General features: G+C 28.6%; 4 protein-coding genes across 4 annotated transcripts; all 4 read right to left on the bottom strand.

The window, feature by feature from the left end:
* Positions 1–132: 132 nt before the first annotated feature.
* LOC145742265 (uncharacterized) lies at positions 133–11,141 on the bottom strand. The gene is made up of 41 exons (XM_082560048.1): positions 11,057–11,141; positions 10,566–10,826; positions 10,270–10,407; positions 10,033–10,149; positions 9,785–9,898; positions 9,486–9,599; positions 9,264–9,377; positions 8,932–9,189; positions 8,740–8,850; positions 8,347–8,466; positions 8,040–8,202; positions 7,811–7,938; positions 7,512–7,726; positions 7,340–7,445; positions 7,099–7,250; positions 6,887–7,043; positions 6,688–6,819; positions 6,460–6,624; positions 6,262–6,391; positions 6,089–6,176; positions 5,841–6,020; positions 5,532–5,766; positions 5,362–5,464; positions 5,146–5,274; positions 4,716–4,984; positions 4,547–4,622; positions 4,349–4,452; positions 4,064–4,221; positions 3,805–3,904; positions 3,663–3,739; positions 3,440–3,574; positions 3,211–3,345; positions 2,964–3,103; positions 2,745–2,880; positions 2,449–2,552; positions 2,155–2,294; positions 1,935–2,011; positions 1,690–1,806; positions 1,476–1,616; positions 1,118–1,287; positions 133–984 (listed from the first exon to the last, which is right to left on the bottom strand). The coding sequence occupies exons 1-41, from the start codon at positions 11,139–11,141 to the stop codon at positions 774–776; spliced, it is 5,805 nt and encodes a 1,934-aa protein (XP_082416174.1). The 3' UTR covers positions 133–773.
* Positions 11,142–11,874: 733 nt separating this feature from the next.
* Positions 11,875–14,332, bottom strand: LOC145742172 (receptor-type tyrosine-protein phosphatase alpha-like). The gene is made up of 8 exons (XM_082559949.1): positions 14,297–14,332; positions 13,997–14,104; positions 13,703–13,842; positions 13,485–13,561; positions 13,237–13,353; positions 13,023–13,163; positions 12,665–12,834; positions 11,875–12,531 (listed from the first exon to the last, which is right to left on the bottom strand). The coding sequence occupies exons 2-8, from the start codon at positions 14,038–14,040 to the stop codon at positions 12,321–12,323; spliced, it is 900 nt and encodes a 299-aa protein (XP_082416075.1). The 5' UTR covers positions 14,041–14,104; positions 14,297–14,332; the 3' UTR covers positions 11,875–12,320.
* LOC145742264 (uncharacterized) lies at positions 14,064–18,553 on the bottom strand. The gene is made up of 20 exons (XM_082560046.1): positions 18,427–18,553; positions 18,228–18,359; positions 18,000–18,164; positions 17,802–17,931; positions 17,629–17,716; positions 17,386–17,565; positions 17,076–17,310; positions 16,906–17,008; positions 16,690–16,818; positions 16,260–16,528; positions 16,091–16,166; positions 15,893–15,996; positions 15,608–15,765; positions 15,356–15,455; positions 15,214–15,290; positions 14,991–15,125; positions 14,762–14,896; positions 14,515–14,654; positions 14,317–14,432; positions 14,064–14,104 (listed from the first exon to the last, which is right to left on the bottom strand). Exons 1-20 carry the CDS (start codon positions 18,551–18,553, stop codon positions 14,064–14,066), a joined length of 2,640 nt encoding a protein of 879 aa, XP_082416172.1.
* Positions 18,554–23,022, bottom strand: LOC145742263 (uncharacterized). Its single transcript, XM_082560045.1, has 17 exons — positions 23,010–23,022; positions 22,592–22,642; positions 22,183–22,362; positions 21,796–21,936; positions 21,569–21,688; positions 21,321–21,434; positions 21,023–21,136; positions 20,795–20,908; positions 20,463–20,720; positions 20,269–20,379; positions 19,879–19,998; positions 19,571–19,733; positions 19,349–19,476; positions 19,052–19,266; positions 18,880–18,985; positions 18,639–18,790; positions 18,554–18,583 (listed from the first exon to the last, which is right to left on the bottom strand). Exons 1-17 carry the CDS (start codon positions 23,020–23,022, stop codon positions 18,554–18,556), a joined length of 2,130 nt encoding a protein of 709 aa, XP_082416171.1.
* Positions 23,023–23,093: the final 71 nt, after the last annotated feature.

The following is a 23,093-nucleotide window of genomic DNA, read 5'->3' as shown; positions in this document are numbered from 1 at the left end:
AAAATATTTTTTTGATTTTATTCTGATCTAAGTTTAATTTTTTTAAGTGTTATACCGATTACAATAAAATTGATATTATAAGAAATGACATTTTTTACAACATTTACAATTTTTTTATTACGCCTAATAAATAATATTTACAGTTTAAAAATGAAAACTTGAAATCAAATATCGGATTGTAAGAATCATGCTGTTAATTATTTAATTTGATTTTTGATTTTAAATTCGCATGCAGGTTTATGCAAATTTATGATATATTAAATTAAAGAATTTACATTTAAAAAAAATAGTTGGTGTAAAAATGAAACGTATTTAAACATTACTTCTATTTATTAATCAACAATTCAATGCCTGCAATAAATATACAGTTCCAAAGAAAAGTAATCTCGTGGTCATGTTATGTTTGTTTTGTGACGAAATCCTACGTAACTAAAACATCAGACTTTTTGGCAGGCAGTAAAGGAAATTAGCAATACCACGCGCTTAAAATTTTTAAACTGTGATTTTAGTAATATAATAAAAAAAGCTTTTGTTGTAAGGATAATTAAAATGCAAAACTATTTTATATAGCAATTTAAACGTTACTATTTTAAAAAATCGTATATACTAAAAAGGTTTAGCTACATTTTCTTGCAACTACAACTTGTATTTAGATTTTACTAACAAATATTTTAACGCACTAATGTCATGGTTGGCGTAAACTTGGATATATGGTTTAAAAATTAGGTGTTGATTTATTTGAAACTACTGTTTAGCGAAAAATGTTTGGTGATTTATCTTAAGGCTTCGTATAGATTAGATGTCTGAATATATTCAGTAATCACGTTGTAGCAAAACTCGTAATTCGTTTCACTGCCAACCATGTTTTCCCTCGCGTCTCTCAGGTCCTTGATTGTTCGGAATACATCGACCTTGTTCTCGTTTTCAAGCCGGTGTAATAGATTCGAAATCCCGCACATCGTGCCGCATTTATCCGATCCGTCGCTGAAAGTTTATTGTTTTTTAATTTGCATGAATACATTTATTTAAAAAAATGAAAAAACTTACAAAAATAGTTTAATCTTTTTGAGTAAAAATTGTTATTATACGCCACATGAAAACTTCATATTAAATACACCTGCAATGAAATAGGGCGATAAATTTCTTTCCTCCCACTTCCGTTGCGTTAGCCTCGTTTTCTTCGACAAGTGACGAAATTCCGATCACAGTTGAAATGTTTGGCATTTTTGTATTGTTTGGATTGCATGACCAGTTTGGAAGGATTATTTGCTTGATTGTGTGTGTCTCCTGAGAATAAATTTTGAGATTTTAAATATTAAACATGTCCTAAACAATTTGTATTATTAAACATGGCTAACAGTAGCCATTTTAAAATGAATTATAGGTTAAGTATGTAAAAGTTTTGTATAATGTTTGTGTTTTTAGAGTTTGTATTGGTTGTGATATTATTTGATAAAATAAAAATTTATTTTTACCGTGGTTGATTTCAAATACACTCCCAATGTCCTAACAGTGTAATGAGGTTTTCTGACAGTTTTTAACGTGTGCACAGACACGTCGTTAAACAAAACTGTTTTTAGGTCGTCTGCCCAATATCTCGGACACGAAGATTCGTGCTAAATATAAATAACAATGACATTTTTGTAACTTGATGTTTTATTGTGTTAAATAAAACTTAGTTTCATTTACCTCGGCCAGCATCACCACAAGATTAATTCCGTTGTCTAAAACACACTTCCAAAATAAATCGATATTGTTCGGAAGGGGATCTTCGGCAACAATATAGTAGTATCCATTCATGTAAGCCTTTGAATGTAATCAAAGAGTCATGATTACAAAAATAAACTTGTAGTAATGTTGTTTTAGTTATAAAACTATTTAAATATTAGTTTTTATCCAAAAAAAATTGTGTTTAGCTTTTAAAAGTGTTTTACCCGTATATTAGATGCGTTAATGTAAACAGGTACACTATCATTTTCACATAAATTAACTGTTGTGTTGTTGTGGTCGTCTACAAAAAAGTCAATTTTAAAATTAAATTTTTATGTACAAATTATATTTTGATTATTCTTAAAAAAATGTTTTTTATTTAAAATTTGTTAATTATTTTTAAATTATCCCCAACGAGCGGAAGATTTATTTTTTTCAACTTACATGCTTTTGTAGTGGATTGTTTATAAAGTTCTTGGTTTTGTTTTAAGTCTGCCCGTGTAGTTTTACTTGGTGCTGGTGGTATCAGAGAGAGATTGTGGAATTGCATTTGTGTTTCTGTCATTTTTTTGGACTCGTCGTAGCTAAAAATTAAAATTTGCTATTTAATTTTGATTTAAGATAACTGTTTTAGTGATATAAAGCATTTTGATAAATTATATTAGAATTAAATAATTTACATAAAGTTAAAGAAACCAGTTTTTTCGTGCTTCAATAAATAACGATAATTATATTTACATGTTAACTTCCTTAGCATACGTTAAGAACTCTGTAACATTTATATCAGTTTCTTCAAAATTTTCAAATTCCGTTATCATCTTGTGCAGGAAGATATATTGATCCTATCAAAACAAAAATTTTATAACAGAAACAAAACTTTAAATTATTTTTTTATGTGCTTCTTACTCATTTAAAAAACTGAATTAATTTTTCAGGTATAAACAACGTACTAGTAAATTTTAGCATTTAGAAATTGCACAAAGCATAAAATTATTTCGAACTTTTAAAAAAATGTTATTGTTGGTGTAACTTACAACGCTTTGTATCATCTCACTTCGGCAAAGCCTCATGTCATTAACACATTTAAGAAAATTCACAGTTCCATGTTGTTGAAGTTGATCTTTGAGAATGTCAAACCCAATAAACGTCCCTGTTTGACCGCATCCAGCACTAAAGGTAAAATAACAAAGGCTTAATTAAAGCTTGTCAGCAAGGACATAAAAGAATTAATATTTTTTAATAGATATCTAAACCTGCAATGAACTAAAATTGGACAATCGTTTTGCTTATGTTTATCAGTCACATCTTTATGTAGATGAAATAAAGATGTTGTTGAATCTGGCGTTCCGTGGTCTGGCCAGGTTAGAAATTGAAAGTGTTTGATTTTTAATTTCTTAATAAAATTATGTTAGAAATTTAGTACCGATTAATAATATCATATAAATTGACCTACATGTTAACAAAAAAATATATGCCAAACTAATTTTATCAAATTACAACCTTGGCTCCATTTATTTTCGCTACAAAAACTCTTTTTGTATAGTTTCCTGTATTGATTTCTTCCAGTGTTTTAACTATATTAAAACCGTAGGATACTTCTTTACCCAATTCAGGCCAGTACTGAGCACTTTTTTCCTAATAAAAAATAATTAAACGTATTAAGGTAACCAAAACATTAGTTGTAAGTAAAATTTTTTGCACAATTTAGGGCTTTTAAAATAAACATTACTTTATTGTTTTCTTGTAGAAGAGTTAACATAACAATCGTTGTGCAATTTTTTTCAACTATCATCCTCCAAAAATCATTAACTGTCGAGTTTTTTGGTCCCTGTGCTGCTATAAACTTTTTCGGATAAAAAAATCCCTAAAAATTATATAAGTTATTATTTTACAAGAATAAATAAATCTGTGAAAAAATCAAATATTTGTAAAAGTCTTGTTTTTTTACTTACGTTGATATACGATGCATTAATATAATCAGAATATGGATCGTTGTGCAGTTTACTAAGAACTACTCTTTCGTTATCGCCTGTACGAATGTTAAATGTTTTAGAAATTTTTTTTAACTTTATTTTAAAAAACAAAAAGTCGTACTTGGTTTTATGTGTTTGTAACGATTTTTAAAAATGTTGGTATTGGTGTCTGCATAAGTCGTTGAAATTGCCAAGTTTTCCAAATATTTCGGGATTAGCGTCTAAAAAAGTTAAATCGTAACTTTGTTAGATATTATAAAGGTTAACAATCATTGTTATTATTAGTAATTTTGGTATTATATATATATATATATATTTATAAATAAATTTGCAAACTTTTTTTTAAAACTTCGAAATCAAATTTAGAATAAAAGTTTTACTTCAAATTCCTGAATAAATTCAAGGTCGTCATTTTGCCTTTTTCTATTATAAACATCAATAAGATTTTTGTTAGCTATGGCGTATCGATCAAAACTTGAATTTGTTTTAATATTTGCGTAAATTCCACGTGCTTCGACGTCATCATAAACTTGAATATCTTACAAAAAAATTTAACTGTGTTAAAAAAATTGAATACCAATTTATATTTCGTCAAATATCCAACGACACTTCTTAATAATCAATTAAATATGTATTAATTTTGTCATTAATAAAATTAGATTTACTATTTCTGGCCTTTAAATTTCCCATTTCTAACGACGGATTGTTAACCACGGGTAGCGAAAGAGAGCTACTTTCGTTTCGGTTTTTGTATTCTAAAATAGCTTTTCTAAAACAAAGTGAAAAAGGTGTTAATTTATTTTCAATCAGTTATAAAAACTATTGGATCATTTATATTAAATAAACAGAAATACACAATATACCTTTTGTATACCAGTAGTGAAATCAAAAGTATTAATACAAGAGGCAGAGCTATAATTCCTAGTATTGCTTTTGAACCTGGATAAAAATTGGATTTAATTCCTATTTTTAACGACTAAAATACAATAATTAAAAGCATTTTGTTATTTATTTAAACTGCATATAACATACCTGAATTAAAAGTAACAATAAAAGGTTGTGACAAAGAACTCGACGAATATAATACCCCATTGTTAGTTGTAGGTGTGGCAGTAATGACGTAGTATTGATATGTTAACCCTTGGGTTAAAGGTCGATTTTCGCCGTTTATAATTGAATTACTTTGTCGACGTCGACGTTTTTTCGAGTCTGAATTCAAACAACTTTGAACAACCTCGCTCATGACATTACAACACGAGTTGCGACCATCGCCCAAATAAATGTCTCTTTCTGATAGAATTCTGGAAGTATACTTTAATAATTTTTTGTGCCCAACAACATGTTATGACGAGTGTATCGGTTAAGGAAATGAAAAGTGAAAAGCATATCTCACAATGAGCAATGTTATAATAATCAAGTCACGATACCAGTTACTAATAATAAAATATTTAAATTTGCTTACCCTGAAAGCGCTATTGAAATATAGCGTTCGGTATTATTAGGGTTACTTCCTTGTTCTATTAAATTTGGATTTTTTTCTACAACCATACTGTTTCCATTTACCACTTGTTGAACAATCACGAAATAGCAACTGCGCAATAATTTAATAGACCTTATGGTTTGAAATTAAGGTGAAGCTGTTAAAATTTTTATTTAAAAAAATATACCAGTATTATACCTTATTATTCCATTTCTTTCGTCAACAGGAGTTAATTTTACTATGGCCTGGTTGTTTTCGGTTATTACAGGGGGTGTACTTGATAGCGTAATTGTATCTGGAACTTAAATAAAATACGCATATTAGTTAAAACTTTTTATAATCATTCACGATTTACAATATTGACCTACTAGAAGATTCAGTAACACAAATGTCAGACACAATATTTGTAAACGAGTTTGGGATAAATGATTGGCAAGGACTGCTTGGAAATGTTCCAACTTGAATTTGATAGTTAGTATTCGGTTTTGTTAGTCGAAAAGTGAAGCTAAAAGTTTCGGTAGAAATGTTAGTAGTTGTTGATAACGGATTAGCAACTTGTTGGTCGCTATTTCGACTTGAGGCAAATTGTTCAATAGATCTAACCTAAACAATATATTTAAGCTTTTATGATTGTAGTATGTTTTTAAACAAATATTCTAATGATTCAATATGCATACCATATACCCCCCTATATCTTCTGCATTACTAGGTGCAGTCCAAGTTACTGAACATGAGTTTGTTGTCCTTTGATAATCAATATTAATATTAGTAGGTGGGCTTAATGGGCTCCGTGTTGTAATATAGGAAGTACTTGTACTCGAAGATGAGTTTTGACAACCCCCGAATTGTGGTAAAATCTAGCAAAATAAAAAAAGTATATAAACACAATGTCAATTATTTCCTATGCTACTAAGATTTAACAAACCTGTATTGAATAAGTTGTTCTAGGTGTTAATCCTGTTGCTAAAAATTGTGTTCTACCTGGGTCCAATGTTTGTATAACAGTTGGTGCTCTTAAATGTTTTTCAATATAATTAGGTTGGTGTTAAAAGGCCTTCTTTATGTTATGATATTAAATATTCCTTCTTTATATTTTACCTAGAATCATAATAAACTAATGTATGTGGAAAAGATGAAGCCCCAGGAAGGATGGACCAAGAAATATTCATAATAGTTCCATCACAAACATTACTCTCAACATTTATCGAAGGTTGGACAGCGCTGTTAGCTTAAAAATGCAATTGTAACAATTTTGATTTGCTGATTCATATAAAAACACAAGGATAGATTGTTTACCTTCACATATTGTGTATGCTCTGTTATCCGAACTTGACACTAACATATTGTTGGATCTTCGAATTCGAAAGCAGCCATCAGAATGTGGTAAAATATTAGACTCCGCATTTGTGAAAAAATCAGTCGATTGATTTGATATCCAATAGAAAAAGTTGTTGTTTGGTACTAAAAATGTTATGGTACAATTTAGTTAAAGTGTTAATGTTATTTAAAAAATAAAATGTTTACCTAATCGTGACGCAACGGAATTTAACACACTCTGACTCGAAACAACAAGTAAAGTGTCTTCTCTTCTCATACAAGCTCCATGTGCACTGTTGCAATTTCGTATCGTACTATTAAAACTTAAAGTTTGGCGTTCTATTTACAAAATTACATTTTGTATTAGTTTATATTTACATTTATAAAAACACTAAATAATATATACCTATGTTAATGGAAAATGGTTGACTTTTTATCGGAGATGTTGTTAAAGAACTTGTAGCAAAACATAAAAATCTCCACAGGGCAACTACTTTACAAGATGTTCCATAAACAGTCAATGTACTTTTCATTTGAAATAAAGAAGTTCTTGATTGCGATATCTATTAAATTTTCATACTTTTAATTAGGAAAAAGAAGAGAGTTAAGATTTTTTACCTCAAATTGACTGTTATTGGGTATAACTGTTTCGTCGGAATAACTCCATTCAATATTAGGTAAAGGAATTCCTTCAAATATGCATGTAAACTTAACTGTGTTGTTTTTTGGTAGTTCTAGATAACTTGTTTGTGTGGATATTTCTGGAATACCTAGGTTTTTATATTATTAAATTCAATGTTATAAATAAAGATATCAATTTCGTAAACAAATCAACAAAATATTGATTTTATTATTTTACCTATGACATTAACTGTAAGTGTAGCATTTGCTTGATAACTTGTGCTTGGTGATCCAATGTTGTGAGACGCTACACAAACATATTCTCCCGAATTGTCGAAATTTGCCTGGAATTAACAAGAGCAATTAAATGCTACTTTAATAAAAACTTTATTCATTTGCCTTTAGCTTACATTTACAAACCAAATAACACTGTTAGGAGTGGGATTCGCAAAAACTCGTTGTTGGTACACCGATGATAGAGTGGTTGTGACTTCTTTATTGTTTCTTAACCATGTAACAGATGGGATCGGTGTACCTTGTGCTGTACAAGTTACAGTGGTCGCAACACCCCTTTCACTTCTTTGCAATTCAAGTTGAGATTCCGTTATTGATATAGTTGCACGCACTTAAAGCAAAAAAGTATTATTTTGCAAGAAATAGAATTTAAAAAAAATAGATTTTGTTTTATAAATTTTGCAAACAAACTGACCATGAACATCCAATGTAAATGATCTTGATATTGTTACAGGCATTTGTTGAGTTTGCACTTGTAATGTACACTGTAACCTATAACGACCACCGTTGGTAGCTTTGATGTCGGTTATAGTGTGTGAAAATCTAAAATAGTTGCAATTTTTTTTTTTCAGCAATTCAGTAACAAATTTAAAAGTTAAATTTTTTTAGTCATTATCCTTATCAAGTAAAAAGTGCAAAAATACCTATTTATTGATGTAAATGAGGGCGTGGTGAGCAGTACTTCTTCTGCAAACAGCAATCTACAGATAACAGAACCAGAAACACGAGGTTCAACAATAAAATTAAATGTTTCTGTTTCACTTTCAATCACGACTTGATTGCCAGGAACAGTTATTTCTATTTGGTCTAAACATAATATTAAAAAAAAGTAACATTTTAGTCTTTGTGTCCGTTACTCTTTATAACATAATCTTCTTTAAGGTATTAAAACTGATTTACTTCGGCATTAATGAACAAACATAGCTAAAAAATATATTTTGAACGACTTACCAATATCACAGATATACCCAAAAAAATTTGTCATACATCTACATTGAAAACCACATCCAAAATTTGTGCAACTTCCTCCGTTTTGACATGGATTGGACAAGCAGGGATTAAAGTTTCCAACTTAAAAAAATTATTAAATATAATCTAAAGAGCAAGTACCTAAAACATTAACGATATATTGGGCTAGGTGATATGTAAATCCATTCAAAAAAGAGTTTTACTTCTCGCTAACTAAAATTATAACATATGTTTTTAAATTACCAAGGCCAAAATTGTTTCAAATTATTTTTGCATCGTCATATTAAATATCTTTGTTTGTGTTTAAATATAAAATATTTTATTTTTACTTGATATATAGTTCCGTTTTTTTTTTTAATTTAAAATTTTACTTACTGGGTTCCTCGCAAGCGTAATTTAAACTTGTTGTGCATGAGACTTTTTGTAACGTAGATAAATCTGGGTTTATGGAAACACAAGCAAGCTGATTCCCCTGTCCTGATGGATCTGTGATAAAATATATATAAAAAATTCTCTTATAACAAATTTGAAAAATAAATATATAACTTTTTTTATTTTATATTTTACTTGGCGTTATTTCATCTCCGTCTCTCCATAACCAAATATTGTTGATTAAACTTCCACCAAGGTAATAATTTCGGGATTGCGAGTATATATTCGCAATACTATTCCTTGCAAAACTTTGTTGTTCAGCTGATTTAAAAATAGCCAATTCTGAATTTAAAGACCTTCTTCTGCATGCATTTAAAGCATTTCCTTGAGAACTAGCAGTAAGCCTTGAAAAATAATATCGGCAACTTTGATCTGCATTGTTAACCGTAACATCTGAACAAAATTTGTATTGAAGTAAATTTTGTAAAAAGTTTTTTTCTAGTATTTTTACCGAATAATTATCTTACCTGTTAAACAAGTTCTGCCAGTTAAACCAGCTGGACATGTACATCTAAAATCATTAACTAAATCTACACATGTGCCTCCGTTGTTGCATGATTGTGATGTACAGTCATTTATATCTATTATTTATTAAAAGTGATTAACTTGGTTGTTTGCAGGCATTTTTTAGTACAATTACATTAGTACAGAAAGCTTGCTTAATAAAACTTAGGTGTATTTTAACTAACTTGTTAAACAATTTGATCCAGTATAACCCAGTACACAAGTACAGGTATAAGAATTAATTCGGTCTACACATGTACCTCCATTTGAACAAGGCGAACTTGCACACTCATTAATATCTATAACAACGTTATTTATTTTTAGATATTGTTAAAAAAATTATTAATTTAACATATTTTTTTATGAGAATGCATAAAACAACTAGGATATTATTACTTTTTCAATATTATTTATTTTTTTATTAAAAAAAGTTCAACCGTTTTTATTTTGTTTAATGACAATTATAATAATAATTTAAACTCACTTGTTATACATTGCCTTCCAGTATACCCAGCTACACAGATGCACTCAAAACTATTAACTCGATCAATGCATGATCCACCATTACCACATGGGTTAGATTGACATTCGTTTATATCTAAAAAAGTGAATTTTAGGAAAGTCAAATAGGCTATATTTATGAAAAAAAATATTGTATATTCTACAAATAGGTTAAATTTTACTTTAATTATTTACGCAACATGTTTCATTTGGTATATATGGTACGCATACCTATATCACAAGTATAGCCTGTATATCCTGCAGCACAATTACATGTAAAGCTACATCCGAAGTTTGTACATTGTCCGTTTTGACAAGGATTACCCGAGCAAGGTGAAGATTGTCCGACTGAATTATTTTTTTTAAATAACATTTTTTAAATTTTACTATACGATGTTTTTTAAAAATTTTTCTATAACTTATTTTAATTACGTTTAGGATTTAATGATAATTAAAATAAAAACTTACTGCTGCGCTCACAAGCAAAAAATCTAGCAAAATCCTTACATCCAAATGAAGCAAAATAGATATTAGCTCCAAGATCTGTGTTTCCCGGATTTATTACTGCACATCCTGTGGGATCTAAATTTCCTGCCACGCTGGGAACTTTATCACAAACAAAAAAAATTTTTGTTGTTTTAAATTTTATGACGTCAAATAAAAAAAATATTAAAACCGGCGTATCTTACAAATTTAAAATTACGAATTTTGCTATTAATTTATATATGTTTTATAATCAATTAGCTCAATATTCTAAGTCTTACTTTCATTTAAAACGTCTCCGTCTGCCCAAACCCATTCTCCATTCAAATATCTTGCCCCAACAAAATAATTGTTTCTTGTATTTGGACGAGCAGTCAATATGTTGTCTCTTAAAAACTCTCGTTGTGCTTGTGTTTTAGGCATAGCTAAAACAGAAAATCCGCTTGGACAACTATCGAGTAGTCCGGGTGATCCGGGTAGTTGAATATAAAATTGTTGTTTTGCAGAAAAATAATACTCGCAAGTATTCTCTTCGTTGCGTACTAAAAATATTAAATTAAAATATATTATGTTATGATTAAAACAAGTAAATTTGGTGTAGAAAAATTAAAATAAAATATTTGATAACTTGAAAATATTTTTTTACAGATCTTGTGCCAAATAGAATTTAAGTTTAAAAATTTGTTTTAAATATAATTATCTGTTGATAGTAAATTAATTTTTTAATTTATAAATTATTACAAAATAAAAGATTAAGTAAAAAATTATTTACATAACCCATTTTGTGCTGTAACGTCTTTTGCTAGCAATGGAAATGCAAGAACTATATAAAGAAAATTTTTAGAAAACTGTTTCATATTGCTATTATTTGATTCATTTCAATAAAAAACAAAACTCAATTTTAATCAATTTTAAATTAAATACAAAAAGAGACTAAACCAGTAAAATTTACAATATTTAATGGTAATATATAAACATTCTACCTAAAATATACGACTTTAAAAAAAACTAAATACACTAAGACATTATTATTTACAACAAATTTTATTAAGTACAACCCACTATGCCTAACTTGCTTAATTTTATTTTTAATACAATATCAGTTGCGTTTTTGTTTGGATAATGGAGTTATACATAGAGAAAACTGAGTTGACTGTTGTCACGTGTTTCGAATGTTACCATGACTCACTTATTCTACGCATTTTTTTACTTGACAGCTTTACATTTATAAGGAAGTGAAACTTAAGTAGCATTCTATAATTGCAAAATAATTAAAACATAATTTAAATTTTTTTTTTTTGATTTTATATTGATCTAAGTTTAATTTTTTTAAGTGTTATACCGATTACAACAAAATTGATATTATAAGAAATGACATTTTTTACAACATTTACAATTTTTTTATACCCTTAATAAATAATATTTAGAGTTTAAAAATGAAAACTTCAAATCAAATATCGGATTGTAAGAATCATGCAACTGTTAATTATTCAACTTGATTTTTGATTTTAAATTCGCATGCAGTTTTATGCAAATTTGTGATATATTAAATTAAAGAATTTACATTTAAAAAAAATAGTTGGTGTAAAAGTGCAACGTATTTAAACATTACTACTATTTATTAATCAACAATTCAATGTCTGCAGTATATATACAGTTCCAAAGAAAAGTAATCTCGTGGTCATGTTATGTTTGTTTTGTGACGAAATGCTACGTAACTAAAACATCAGACTTTTTGGCAGGCAGTAAAGGAAATTAGCAATACCACGCTTACAATTTTTAACTGTGATTTTCGTAATATAATAAAAAAAGCTTCTGTTGTAAGGATAATTAAAATGCAAAACTATTTTTTATAGCAATTTAAACGTTACTAATAGATTTAGCTACATTTTTTTGCAGCCCCAACTTATATTCAGATTTTACTAACAAGAATTTTAACGCACTAATGCCATGGTTGTCATAAACTGGGATATATGGTTTAAAAATTAGGTGTTGATTTATTTGAAACTAATGTTTAGCGAAAAATGTTTGGTGATTTATCTTAAGGCTTCGTAGAGATTAGATGTCTGAATATATTCAGTAATCACGTTGAAGCAAAACTCGTAATTCGTTTCACTGCCAACCATGTTTTCCCTCGCGTCTCTCAGGTCCTTGATTGTTCGGAATACATCGACCTTGTTCTCGTTTTCAAGCCGGTGTAATAGATTCGAAATCCCGCACATCGTGCCGCATTTATCCGATCCGTCGCTGAAAGTTTATTGTTTTTTAATTTGCATGAATACATTTATTTAAAAAAATGAAAAAACTTACAAAAATAGTTTAATCTTTTTGAGTAAAAATTGTTATTATACGCCACATGAAAACTTCATATTAAATACACCTGCAATGAAATAGGGCGATAAATTTCTTTCCTTCCACTTCCGTTGCGTTAGCCTCGTTTTCTTCGACAAGTGACGAAATTTCGATCACAGTTGAAATGTTTGGCATTTTTGTATTGTTTGGATTGCATGACCAGTTTGGAAGGATTATTTGCTTGATTGTGTGTGTCTCCTGAGAATAAATTTTGAGATTTTAAATATTAAACATGTCCTAAACAATTTGTATTATTAAACATGGCTAACAGTAGCCATTTTAAAATGAATTATAGGTTAAGTATGTAAAAGTTTTGAATAATGTTTGTGTTTTTAGAGTTTGTATTGGTTGTGATATTATTTGAAAAAATAAATATTTATTTTTACCGTGGTTGATTTCAAATACACTCCCAATGTCCTAACAGTGTAATGAGGTTTTCTGACAGTTTTTAACGTGTGCACAGACACGTCATTAAACAAAACTGTTTTTAGGTCGTCTGCCCAATATCTCGGACACGAAGATTCGTGCTAAATATAAATAACAATGACATTTTTGTAATTTGATGTTTAATTGTGTTAAATAAAACTTAATTTCATTTACCTCGGCCAGCATCACCACAAGATTAATTCCGTTGTCTAAAACACACTTCCAAAATAAATCGATATTGTTCGGAAGGGGATCTTCGGCAACAATGTAATAGTATCCATTCATGTAAGTCTTTGAATGTAATCAAAGAGTCATAATTAAAAAAAATAAACTTGTAGTAATGTTGTTTTAGTTATAAAACTATTTAAATATTAGTTTTTATCCAAAAAAAAAATTGTGTTTAGATTTTAAAAGTGTTTTACCCGTATATTAGATGCGTTAATGTAAACAGGTACACCATCATTTTCACATAAATTAACTGTTGTGTTGTTGTGGTCGTCTACAAAAAAGTGAATTTTAAAATTAAAATTTTATGTAAAAATTATATTTTGATTATTCTAAAAAAAAACTTTTTTATTTAAAATTTGTTAATTTTTTTTAAATTATCCCCAGCGAACGGTAGATTTATTATTTTTTTTACATGCTTTTGTAGTGGATTGTTTATAAAGTTCTTGGTTTTGTTTTAAGTCTGCCCGTGTAGTTTTACTTAGTGCTGGCGGTATCAGAGAGAGATTGTGGAATTGCCTTTGTGTTTCTGTCATTTTTTTGGTCTCGTCGTAGCTAAAAATTAAAATTTGCTATTTAATTTTGATTTAAGATAATTGTTTTAGTGGTATAAAGCATTTTGATAAATTATATTAGAATAAAATAATTTACATAAAGTTAAAGAAACCAGTTTTTTCGTGCTTCAATAAATAACGATAATTATATTTACATGTTAACTTCCTTAGCATACGTTAAGAAAGAACTCTGTAACATTTATATCAGTTTCTCCAAAATTTTCAAATTCCGTTATCATCTTGTGCAGGAAGATATATTGATCCTATTAAAACAAAAATTTTATAACAGAAACAAAACTTTAAATTATTTTTTTATGTGCTTCTTACTCATTTGAAAAACTGAATTAATTTTTCAGGTAAAAACAACGTACTAGTAAATTTTAGCATTTAGAAATTACACAAAGCATAAAATTATTTCGAACTTTTAAAAAAATGTTATTGTTGGTGTAACTTACAACGCTTTGTATCATCTCACTTCGGCAAAGCCTCATGTCATGAACACATTTAAGAAAATTCACAGTTCCATGTTGTTGAAGTTGATCTTTGAGAATGTCAAACCCAATAAACGTCCCTGTTTGACCGCATCCAGCACTATAGGTAAAATAACAAAGGCTTAATTAAAGCTTGTCAGCAAGGACATAAAAAACTTAATATTTTTAATAGATATCTAAACCTGCAATGAACTAAAATTGGACAATCGTTTTGCTTATGTTTATCAGTAACATCTTTATGTAGATGAAATAAAGATGTTGTTGAATCTGGCGTTCCGTGGTCTGGCCAGGTTAGAAATTGAAAGTGTTTGATTTTTAATTCCTTAATAAAATTATGTTAGGAATTTAGTACCGATAAATAATATCATTTAAATTGACCTACATGTTAACAAAAAAATATATGCCAAACTAATTTTATCAAATTACAACCTTGGCTCCATTTATTTTCGCTACAAAAACTCTTTTTGTATAGTTTCCTGTATTGATTTCTTCCAGTGTTTTGACTATATTAAAACCGTAGGATACTTCTTTACCCAATTCAGGCCAGTACTGAGCACATTTTTCCTAATAAAAAACATTTAAACGTATTAACGTAACCAAAACATTAGTTGTAAGTAAAATTTTTTGCACAATTTAAGGCTTTTAAAATAAACATTACTTTATTGTTTTCTTGTAGAAGAGTTAACATAACAATCGTTGTGCAATTTTTTTCAACTATCATCCTCCAAAAATCATTAACTGTGGAGTTTTTTGGTCCCTGTGCTGCTATAAACTTTTTCGGATAAAAAAATCCCTAAAAATTATATAAGTTATTATTTCACAAGAATAAATAAATCTGTGAAAAAATCAAATATTTGTGAAAGTCTTGTTTTTTTACTTACGTTGATATACGATGCATTAATGTAATCAGAATACGGATCATTGTGCAGTTTACTAAAAACTACTCTTTCGTTATCGCCTGTACGAATGTTAAATATTTTAGAAATTTTTTTTAACTTTATTTTAAAAAACAAAAAGTCGTACTTGGTTTTATGTGTTTGTAACTATTTTTAAAAATGTTGGTATTGGTGTCTGCATAAGTCGTTGAAATTGCCAAGTTTTCCAAATATTTCGGGATTAGCGTCTAGAAAAGTTAAATCGTAACTTTGTTAGATATTATGAAGGTTAACAATCATTGTTATTATTAGTAATTTTGGTATTATATATATATTTATAAAAAAATTTGCAAACTTTTTTTTTTAAACTTTGTAATCAAATTTAGAATAAAAGTTTTACTTCAAAATTCTGAATAAATTCAAGGTTGTCATTTTGCCTTTTTCTATTATAAACATTAATAACATTTTTGTTAGCTATGGCGTATCGATCAAAACTTGAATTTGTTTTAATATTTGCGTAAATTCCACGCGCTTCGACGTCATCATAAACTTGAATATCTTACAAAAAAATTAAACTGTGTTAAAAAAATTGAATACCAATTTATATTTCGTCAAATATCTAACGACACTTCTTAATAATAAATTAAATATGTATTAATTTTGCCATTAATAAAATTAGATTTACTGTTTCTGGCCTTTAAATTTCCCATTTCTAACGACGGATTGTTAACCACAGGTAGCGAAAGAGAGCTACTTTCGTTTCGGTTTTTGTATTCTAAAATAGCTTTTCTAAAACAAAGTGAAAAAGGTGTTAATTTATTTTCAATCAGTTATAAAAACTATTGGATCATTTATATTAAATAAACAGAAATACACAATATACCTTTTGTATACCAGTAGTGAAATCAAAAGTATTAATACAAGAGGCAGAGCTATAATTCCTAGTATTGCTTTTGAACCTGGATAAAAATTGGGTTTAATTCCTATTTTTAACGACCAAAATACAATAATCAAAAGCATTTTGTTATTTATTTAAACTGCATATAATATACCTGAATTAAAAGTAACAATAAAAGGTTGTGACAAAGAACTCGACGAATATAATACCCCATTGTTAGTTGTAGGTGTGGCAGTAATGACGTAGTATTGATATGTTAACCCTTGGGTTAAAGGTCGATTTTCGCCGTTTATAATTGAATCACTTTGTCGACGTCGACGTTTTTTTGAGTCTGAATTCAAACAACTTTGAACAACCTCGCTCATGACATTACAACACGAGTTGCGACCATCGCCCAAATAAATGTCTCTTTCTGATAGAATTCTGGAAGTATACCTTAATAATTTTTTGTGCCCAACAACATGTTATGACGAGTGTATCGGTTAAGGAAATGAAAAGTGAAAAGCATATCTCACAATGAGCAATGTTATAATAATCAAGTCACGATACCAGTTACTAATAATAAAATTATTAAATTTGCTTACCCTGAATGCGCTATTGAAATATAGCGTTCGGTATTATTAGGGTTACTTCCTTGTTCTATTAAATTTGGATCTTTTTCAACCACCATACTGCCTTTATTTGCCACTCGTTGAACAATCACAAAATAGCAACTGTGCAATAATTTAATAGACCTTATGGTTTGAAATTAAGGTGATGTTGTTAAAATTTTTATTTAAAAAAATATACCAGTCTTATACCTTATTATTCCATTTCTTTCGTCAACAGGAGTAAATTTTACTATGGCCTGGTTGTTTTCGGTTATTACAGGTGGTGTACTTGAAAGCGTGATTGTATCTGGAACTTAAATAAAATACACATATTAGTTAAAACTTTATATAATCATTCACGATTTACAATATTGACCTACTAGAAGATTCAGTAACACAAATGTCAGACACAATATTTGTAAACGAGTTTGGGATAATTGATTGGCAAGGACTGGTTGCAAATGTTCCAACTTGAATTTGGTAGTTAGTATTCGGTCTTGTTAGTCGAAAAGTGAAGCTAAAAGTTTCGGTAGAAATGTTAGTAGTTGTTGATAACGGATTAGCAACTTGTTGGTCGCCATTTCGACTTATAGCAATTTGTTCAATATATCTAACCTGAACAATATATTTAAGCTTTTATGATTGTATGTATGTTTTTAAACGAATATTCTAGTGATTTAATATGCATACCATATATCCCCCTATATCTTCTGTATTACTAGGTGCGGCCCAAGTTACTGAACATGAGTTTGTTGTCTTTTGATAATCAACATTAATATTAATAGGTGGGCTTAATGGCCCCCGTGTTGTGGTATACGAAGTACTTGTACTCGACGATGAGTTTTGACAACCCCCGAATTGTGGTAAAATCTAGCAAAATAAAAAAGTATGTTAACACAATGTCAATTATTTCCTATGCTACTAAAATCAAACCTGTATTGAATAAGTTGTTCTAGGTGTTAGTCCCGTTGCTAAAAATTGTGTTCTACCTGGGTCCAATGTTTGTGTAACAGTTGGTGCTCTTAAAAGTTTATCAATATAATTAGGTTGGTGTTGAAAAGACTTCTTTATGTTACGATATTAAATATTCCTTTTTTATATTTTACCTAGAATCATAATAAACTAATGTATGTGGAAAAGATAAAGCCCCTGGAAGGATGGACCAAGAAATATTTATAATAGTTCCATCACAAACATTACTCTCGACATTTATCGAAGGTTGGACAGCGCTGTTAGCTTAAAAATGCAATTGTAACAATTTTGATTTGCTAATTCATTTAAAAACACAAGGATAGATTGTTTACCTTCACATATTGTGTATGCTCTGTTATTCGAACTTGACACTAACATATTGTTGGATCTTCGAATTCGAAAGCAGCCATCAGAATGTGGTAAAATATTAGACTCCGCATTTGTGAAAAAATCAGTCGATTGATTTGATATCCAATAGAAAAAGTTGTTGTTTGGTACTAAAAATGTTATGGTACAATTTAGTTAAAGTGTTAATGTTATTTAAAAACTAAAATGTTTACCTAATCGTGACGCAACGGAATTTAACACACTCTGACTCGAAACAACAAGTAAAGTGTCTTCTCTTCTCATACAAGCTCCATGTGCACTGTTGCAATTTCGTATCGTACTATTAAAACTTAAAGTTTGGCGTTCTATTTACAAAATTACATTTTGTATTAGTTTATATTTACATTTATAAAAACACTAAATAATATATACCTATGTTAATGGAAAACGGTTGACTTTTTATTGGAGATGTTGTTAAAGAACTTGTAGCAAAACATAAAAATCTCCACAGGGCAACTACTTTACAAGATGTTCCATAAACAGTCAATGTACTTTTCATTTAAAATAAAGAAGTTCTTGATTGCGATATCTATTAAATTTTCATACTTTTAATTAAGAAAAAGAAGAGAGTTAAGATTTTTTACCTCAAATTGACTGTTATTGGGTATAACTGTTTCGTTGGAATAGCTCCATTCAATATTAGGTAAAGGATTTCCTTCAAATATGCATGTAAACTTAACTGTGTTGTTTTTTGGTAGTTCTAGATAACTTGTTTGTGTGGATATTTCTGGAATACCTAGGTTTTAATATTAATAAATTAAATGTTATAAATAAAGATGTCAATTTGTGAATATATTACAAAATAGAACTTCTTTATTATTTTACCCATGACATTAACTATAAGAGTAGCATTTGCTTGATATCTTGTACTTGGTGTCCCAATGTTGTGAGACGCTACACAAACATATTCCCCCGAATTGTCGAAATTTGTCTGGAATTAACAAGAGCAATTAAATGCTACTTTAATAAATACTTTATTCATTTGACTTTAGCTTACATTTACAAACCAAATAACACTGTTAGGAGTGGGATTCGCAAAAACTCGTTGTTGGTACACCGATGATGGAATGGTTGTGATTTCTTGATTGTTTCTTGACCAAGTAACAGATGGGATCGGTGTACCCTGTGCAGTACAAGTTACAGTTGTCGCAACATCCCTCTCACTTCTTTGCAATACAAGTTGAGATTCCGTTATCGATATAGTTGCACGCACTTAAAGTAACAAGTATCATTTTGCAAGAAATATTATTTAAAAAAATAGATTTTGTTTTATAAATTTTGCAAACAAACTGACCATGAACATCCAATGTAAATGATCTTGATATTGTTACAGGCATTTGTTGAAATTGCACTTGCAATGTACACTGTAACCTATAACTACCACCGTTGGTAGCTTTGATGTCGGTTATAGTGTGTGAAAATCTAAAATAGTTCATGGCAATTCAGTAACAAATATAAAAGTTAAAAATTTTTCATTAGTCATTATTCTTACCAAATAAAAAATTTAGAAAAGTACCTGTTTGTCGTCGTAAATGAGGGCGTGGTTAGCAGTACCTCTTCAGCAAACAGCAATCTACAGATAACAGAACCAAAAACACGAGGTTCAACAATAAAATTAAATGTTTCTGTTTCACCTTCAATTACCACTTGATTCCCAGGAACAGTTATTTCTATTTGTTCTAAACACAGTATTTAAAAAAACATAATATTTTAGTCTTTGTGTCTGTTTCTTTTTATAACATAATCATCTGAAAGGTATTAAAACTGATTTACTTTGGCAATAATAAACAAACATAGCTAGGAAATATATTTTGGACGACTTACCAATATCACAGATATACCCAAAAAAATTTGTCCTGCATTTACATTGAAAACCACATCCAAAATTTGTGCAACTTCCTCCGTTTTGACATGGATTTAACAAGCAGGGATTAAAGTTTCCAACTTAAAATAAAAGCATGAAATATAATTTAAAAAGCAAGTATTTTGAACATTGACGATAAGTTAAGCGTGATATGTAAATCCTTCTAAATAAGAGTAATACTTCTCGCTAACTAAAATTTTAAAAAAGTTTTTAAATTACCAAGGCCAAAATGGTTTCAAATTATTTGTGCATCGCCATATTAAATATCTTTGTTTGTGTTTAAATATAAAATATTTTATTTTTACTTGATATATAGTTCCGTTTTTTTTTTAATTTAAAATTTTACTTACTGGGTTGCTCGCAAGCGTAATTTAAATTTGTTGTGCATGAGACTCTTTGTAAAGTAGATAACTCCGGGTTTATGGAAACACAAGCAAGCTGATTATCCTGTCCTGATGGATCTGTGATAAAATATAAATAAAAATATTTTCTTATAACAAATTTGAAAAGTAAATATTTAACTTTTTTTTATTTTATATTTTACTTGGCGTTAGTTCATCTCCGTCTTTCCATAACCAAATATTGTTGATTAAACTTCCACCGAGGTAATAATTTCGGGATTGCGAATATATTTTCACAATACTATTTCTTGCAAAACTTTGTTGTTCGGTTGATTTAAAAATAGCCAATTGTGAATTTGAAAATCTAGTTCTGCATGCATTAAAAGCATTTCCTTGAGAACTAGCAGTAAGTCTTGAAAAATAATATCGGCAACTTTGATCTGCATTGTCAACCGTAACATCTAAACAAAATTTGTATTGAAGTAAATTTTGTGAAAATTTTTTTTCTAGTATTTTTACCAAATAATTATCTTACCTATAGAACAAGTTCTGCCAGTTAATCCATCGGGACATATACATCTAAAATTATTAACTAAATCTACGCATGTGCCTCCGTTGTTGCATGATTGTAATGTACAGTCATTTATATCTATTATTTATTAAAAGTGATTAACTTGGTTGTTTGCAGGCATTTTTTAGTACAGTTACATTAGTACAAAAAGCTTGCTTAATACTTAAAAAACTTAGGTGTATTTCAACTAACTTGTTAAACAATTTGATCCAGTATAGCCCAGTACACAAGTACAGGTATAAGAATTAATTCCGTCTACACATGTACCTCCATTTGAACAAGGCGAACTTGCACACTCATTAATATCTATAACAACGTTATTTATTTTTAGATATTGTTAAAACAATTGTTAATTTAATATATTTTTTTTTATTAGAATGCAATAAAACAACTAGGATATTATTACTTATTTAATACTTATTTTTTATTAAAAAAAATTCTACCGTTTTTATTTTGTTTAATGACAATTGAAATAACAATTTAAACTCACTTGTTATACACTGCCTTCCAGTAAACCCACCTACACAGGAGCACTCAAAACTATTAACTCGATCGATGCATGATCCACGATTTCTACATGGGTTAGATTGACATTCGTTTATATCTAAAAAAGTGAATTTTAGGAAAGTCAAATAGGCTGTATTTATGAAAAAAAATATTGTATATTCTACAAATAGGTTAAATTTTACTTTAATTATTTACACAACATGTTTCATTTGGTATATATGGTACGCATACCTATATCACAAGTATAGCCTTTATATCCTGCAGCACAATTACATGTAAAGCTACAACCTAAGCTAGTGCATTGTGCTCCGTTTTGACAAGGTCTTGACGAGCAAGGTGAAGATTGTCCGACTAAATTATTTTTTTAAGGTAAAATTTTTTAAATTTTACCATACATTTTTTGGATAACTTAGTTTAGTCACGTTTAGAATTTAATGACAATTAAATTAAAAACTCACCACTACGCTCACAAGCAAAAAATCTAGAAAAATCATTACATCCAAATGAAGCAAAATAAATATTAAATCCAGGAAAATGTCTGTTTCCCGGATTTATTACTGCACATCCTGTGGGATCTAACGTTCCTGCAACGCTAGGAACTTTATTACAAACAAAGAATATTTTTGTTGCTTTAAATTTTATGACGTCAAAAGAAAAAAATATTAAAACCGGCGTATCTTACGAATTTTAAATTTTAAATTACGAGTTTTGCTTTTAATTTATATATGTTTAATAATCAATTAGTTTAATATTCTAAGTCTTACTTTCATTTAAAACGTCGCCGTCTGCCCAAAGCCATTCTCCATTCATATATCTTGCCCCAACAAAATAATTGTTCAATGTACCTGGACGAGCAGTCAATATGTTGTCTCTTAAAAACTCTCGTTGTGCTTGTGTTTTAGGCATAGCTAAAACAGAAAATCCGCTTGGACAACTATCGAGTGGTCCGGGTGATCCGGGTAGTTGAGAATAAATTTGTTGTTCATCAGAAAAATAGTACTCGCAAGTATTCTCTTCGTTGCGTACTAAAAATATTAAATTAAAATATATTATGTTATGATTAAAACAAGTAAATTTGGTGTAGAAAAATTAAAATAAAATATTTGATAACTTGAAAATATTTTTTACAGATCTTGTGCTAAATAGAATTTAAGTTTAAAAATTTGTTTTAAATATAATTATCTGTTTATAGTAAATTAATTTTTTAATTTATAAATTATTACAAAATAAAAGATTAAGTAAAAAATTATTTACATATTCCATTTTGTGCTGTAACGTCTTTTGCTAGCAATGGAAATGCAAGAACTATATAAACAAAAATTTTAGAAAACTGTTTCATATTGCTATTATTTTATTCATTTCAATAAAAAACAAAATTCAATTTTAATCAAATTTAAATTAAATACAAAAAGAGACTAAACCAGTAAAATTTACAATATTTAATGGTAATATATAAACATACTACCTAAATTATACGACTGTAAAAAAAATAAATACACTAAGACATTATTATTTACAACAAATTTTATTAAGTACACAACCCACTTTGCCTAACTTGCTTAATTTTATTTTTAATGAAATATCGGTTGCGTTTTTGTTTGGATAATCAAGTTACACATAGGGAAAACTGAGTTGTCTGTTGTCACGTGTTTCGAATGTTACAATGACTCACTTATTCTACGCATTTCTTTACTTGACAGCTTTACATTTATAAGGCAGTGAAACTTAAGTAGCATTCTATAATTGAAAAATAATT

This window comes from Corella eumyota, chromosome 2, assembly GCF_963082875.1.
Source record: "Corella eumyota chromosome 2, kaCorEumy4.1, whole genome shotgun sequence".
Lineage (NCBI taxonomy): Eukaryota > Metazoa > Chordata > Ascidiacea > Phlebobranchia > Corellidae > Corella > Corella eumyota.
This window is presented reverse-complemented; position numbering and strand designations above follow the sequence as displayed.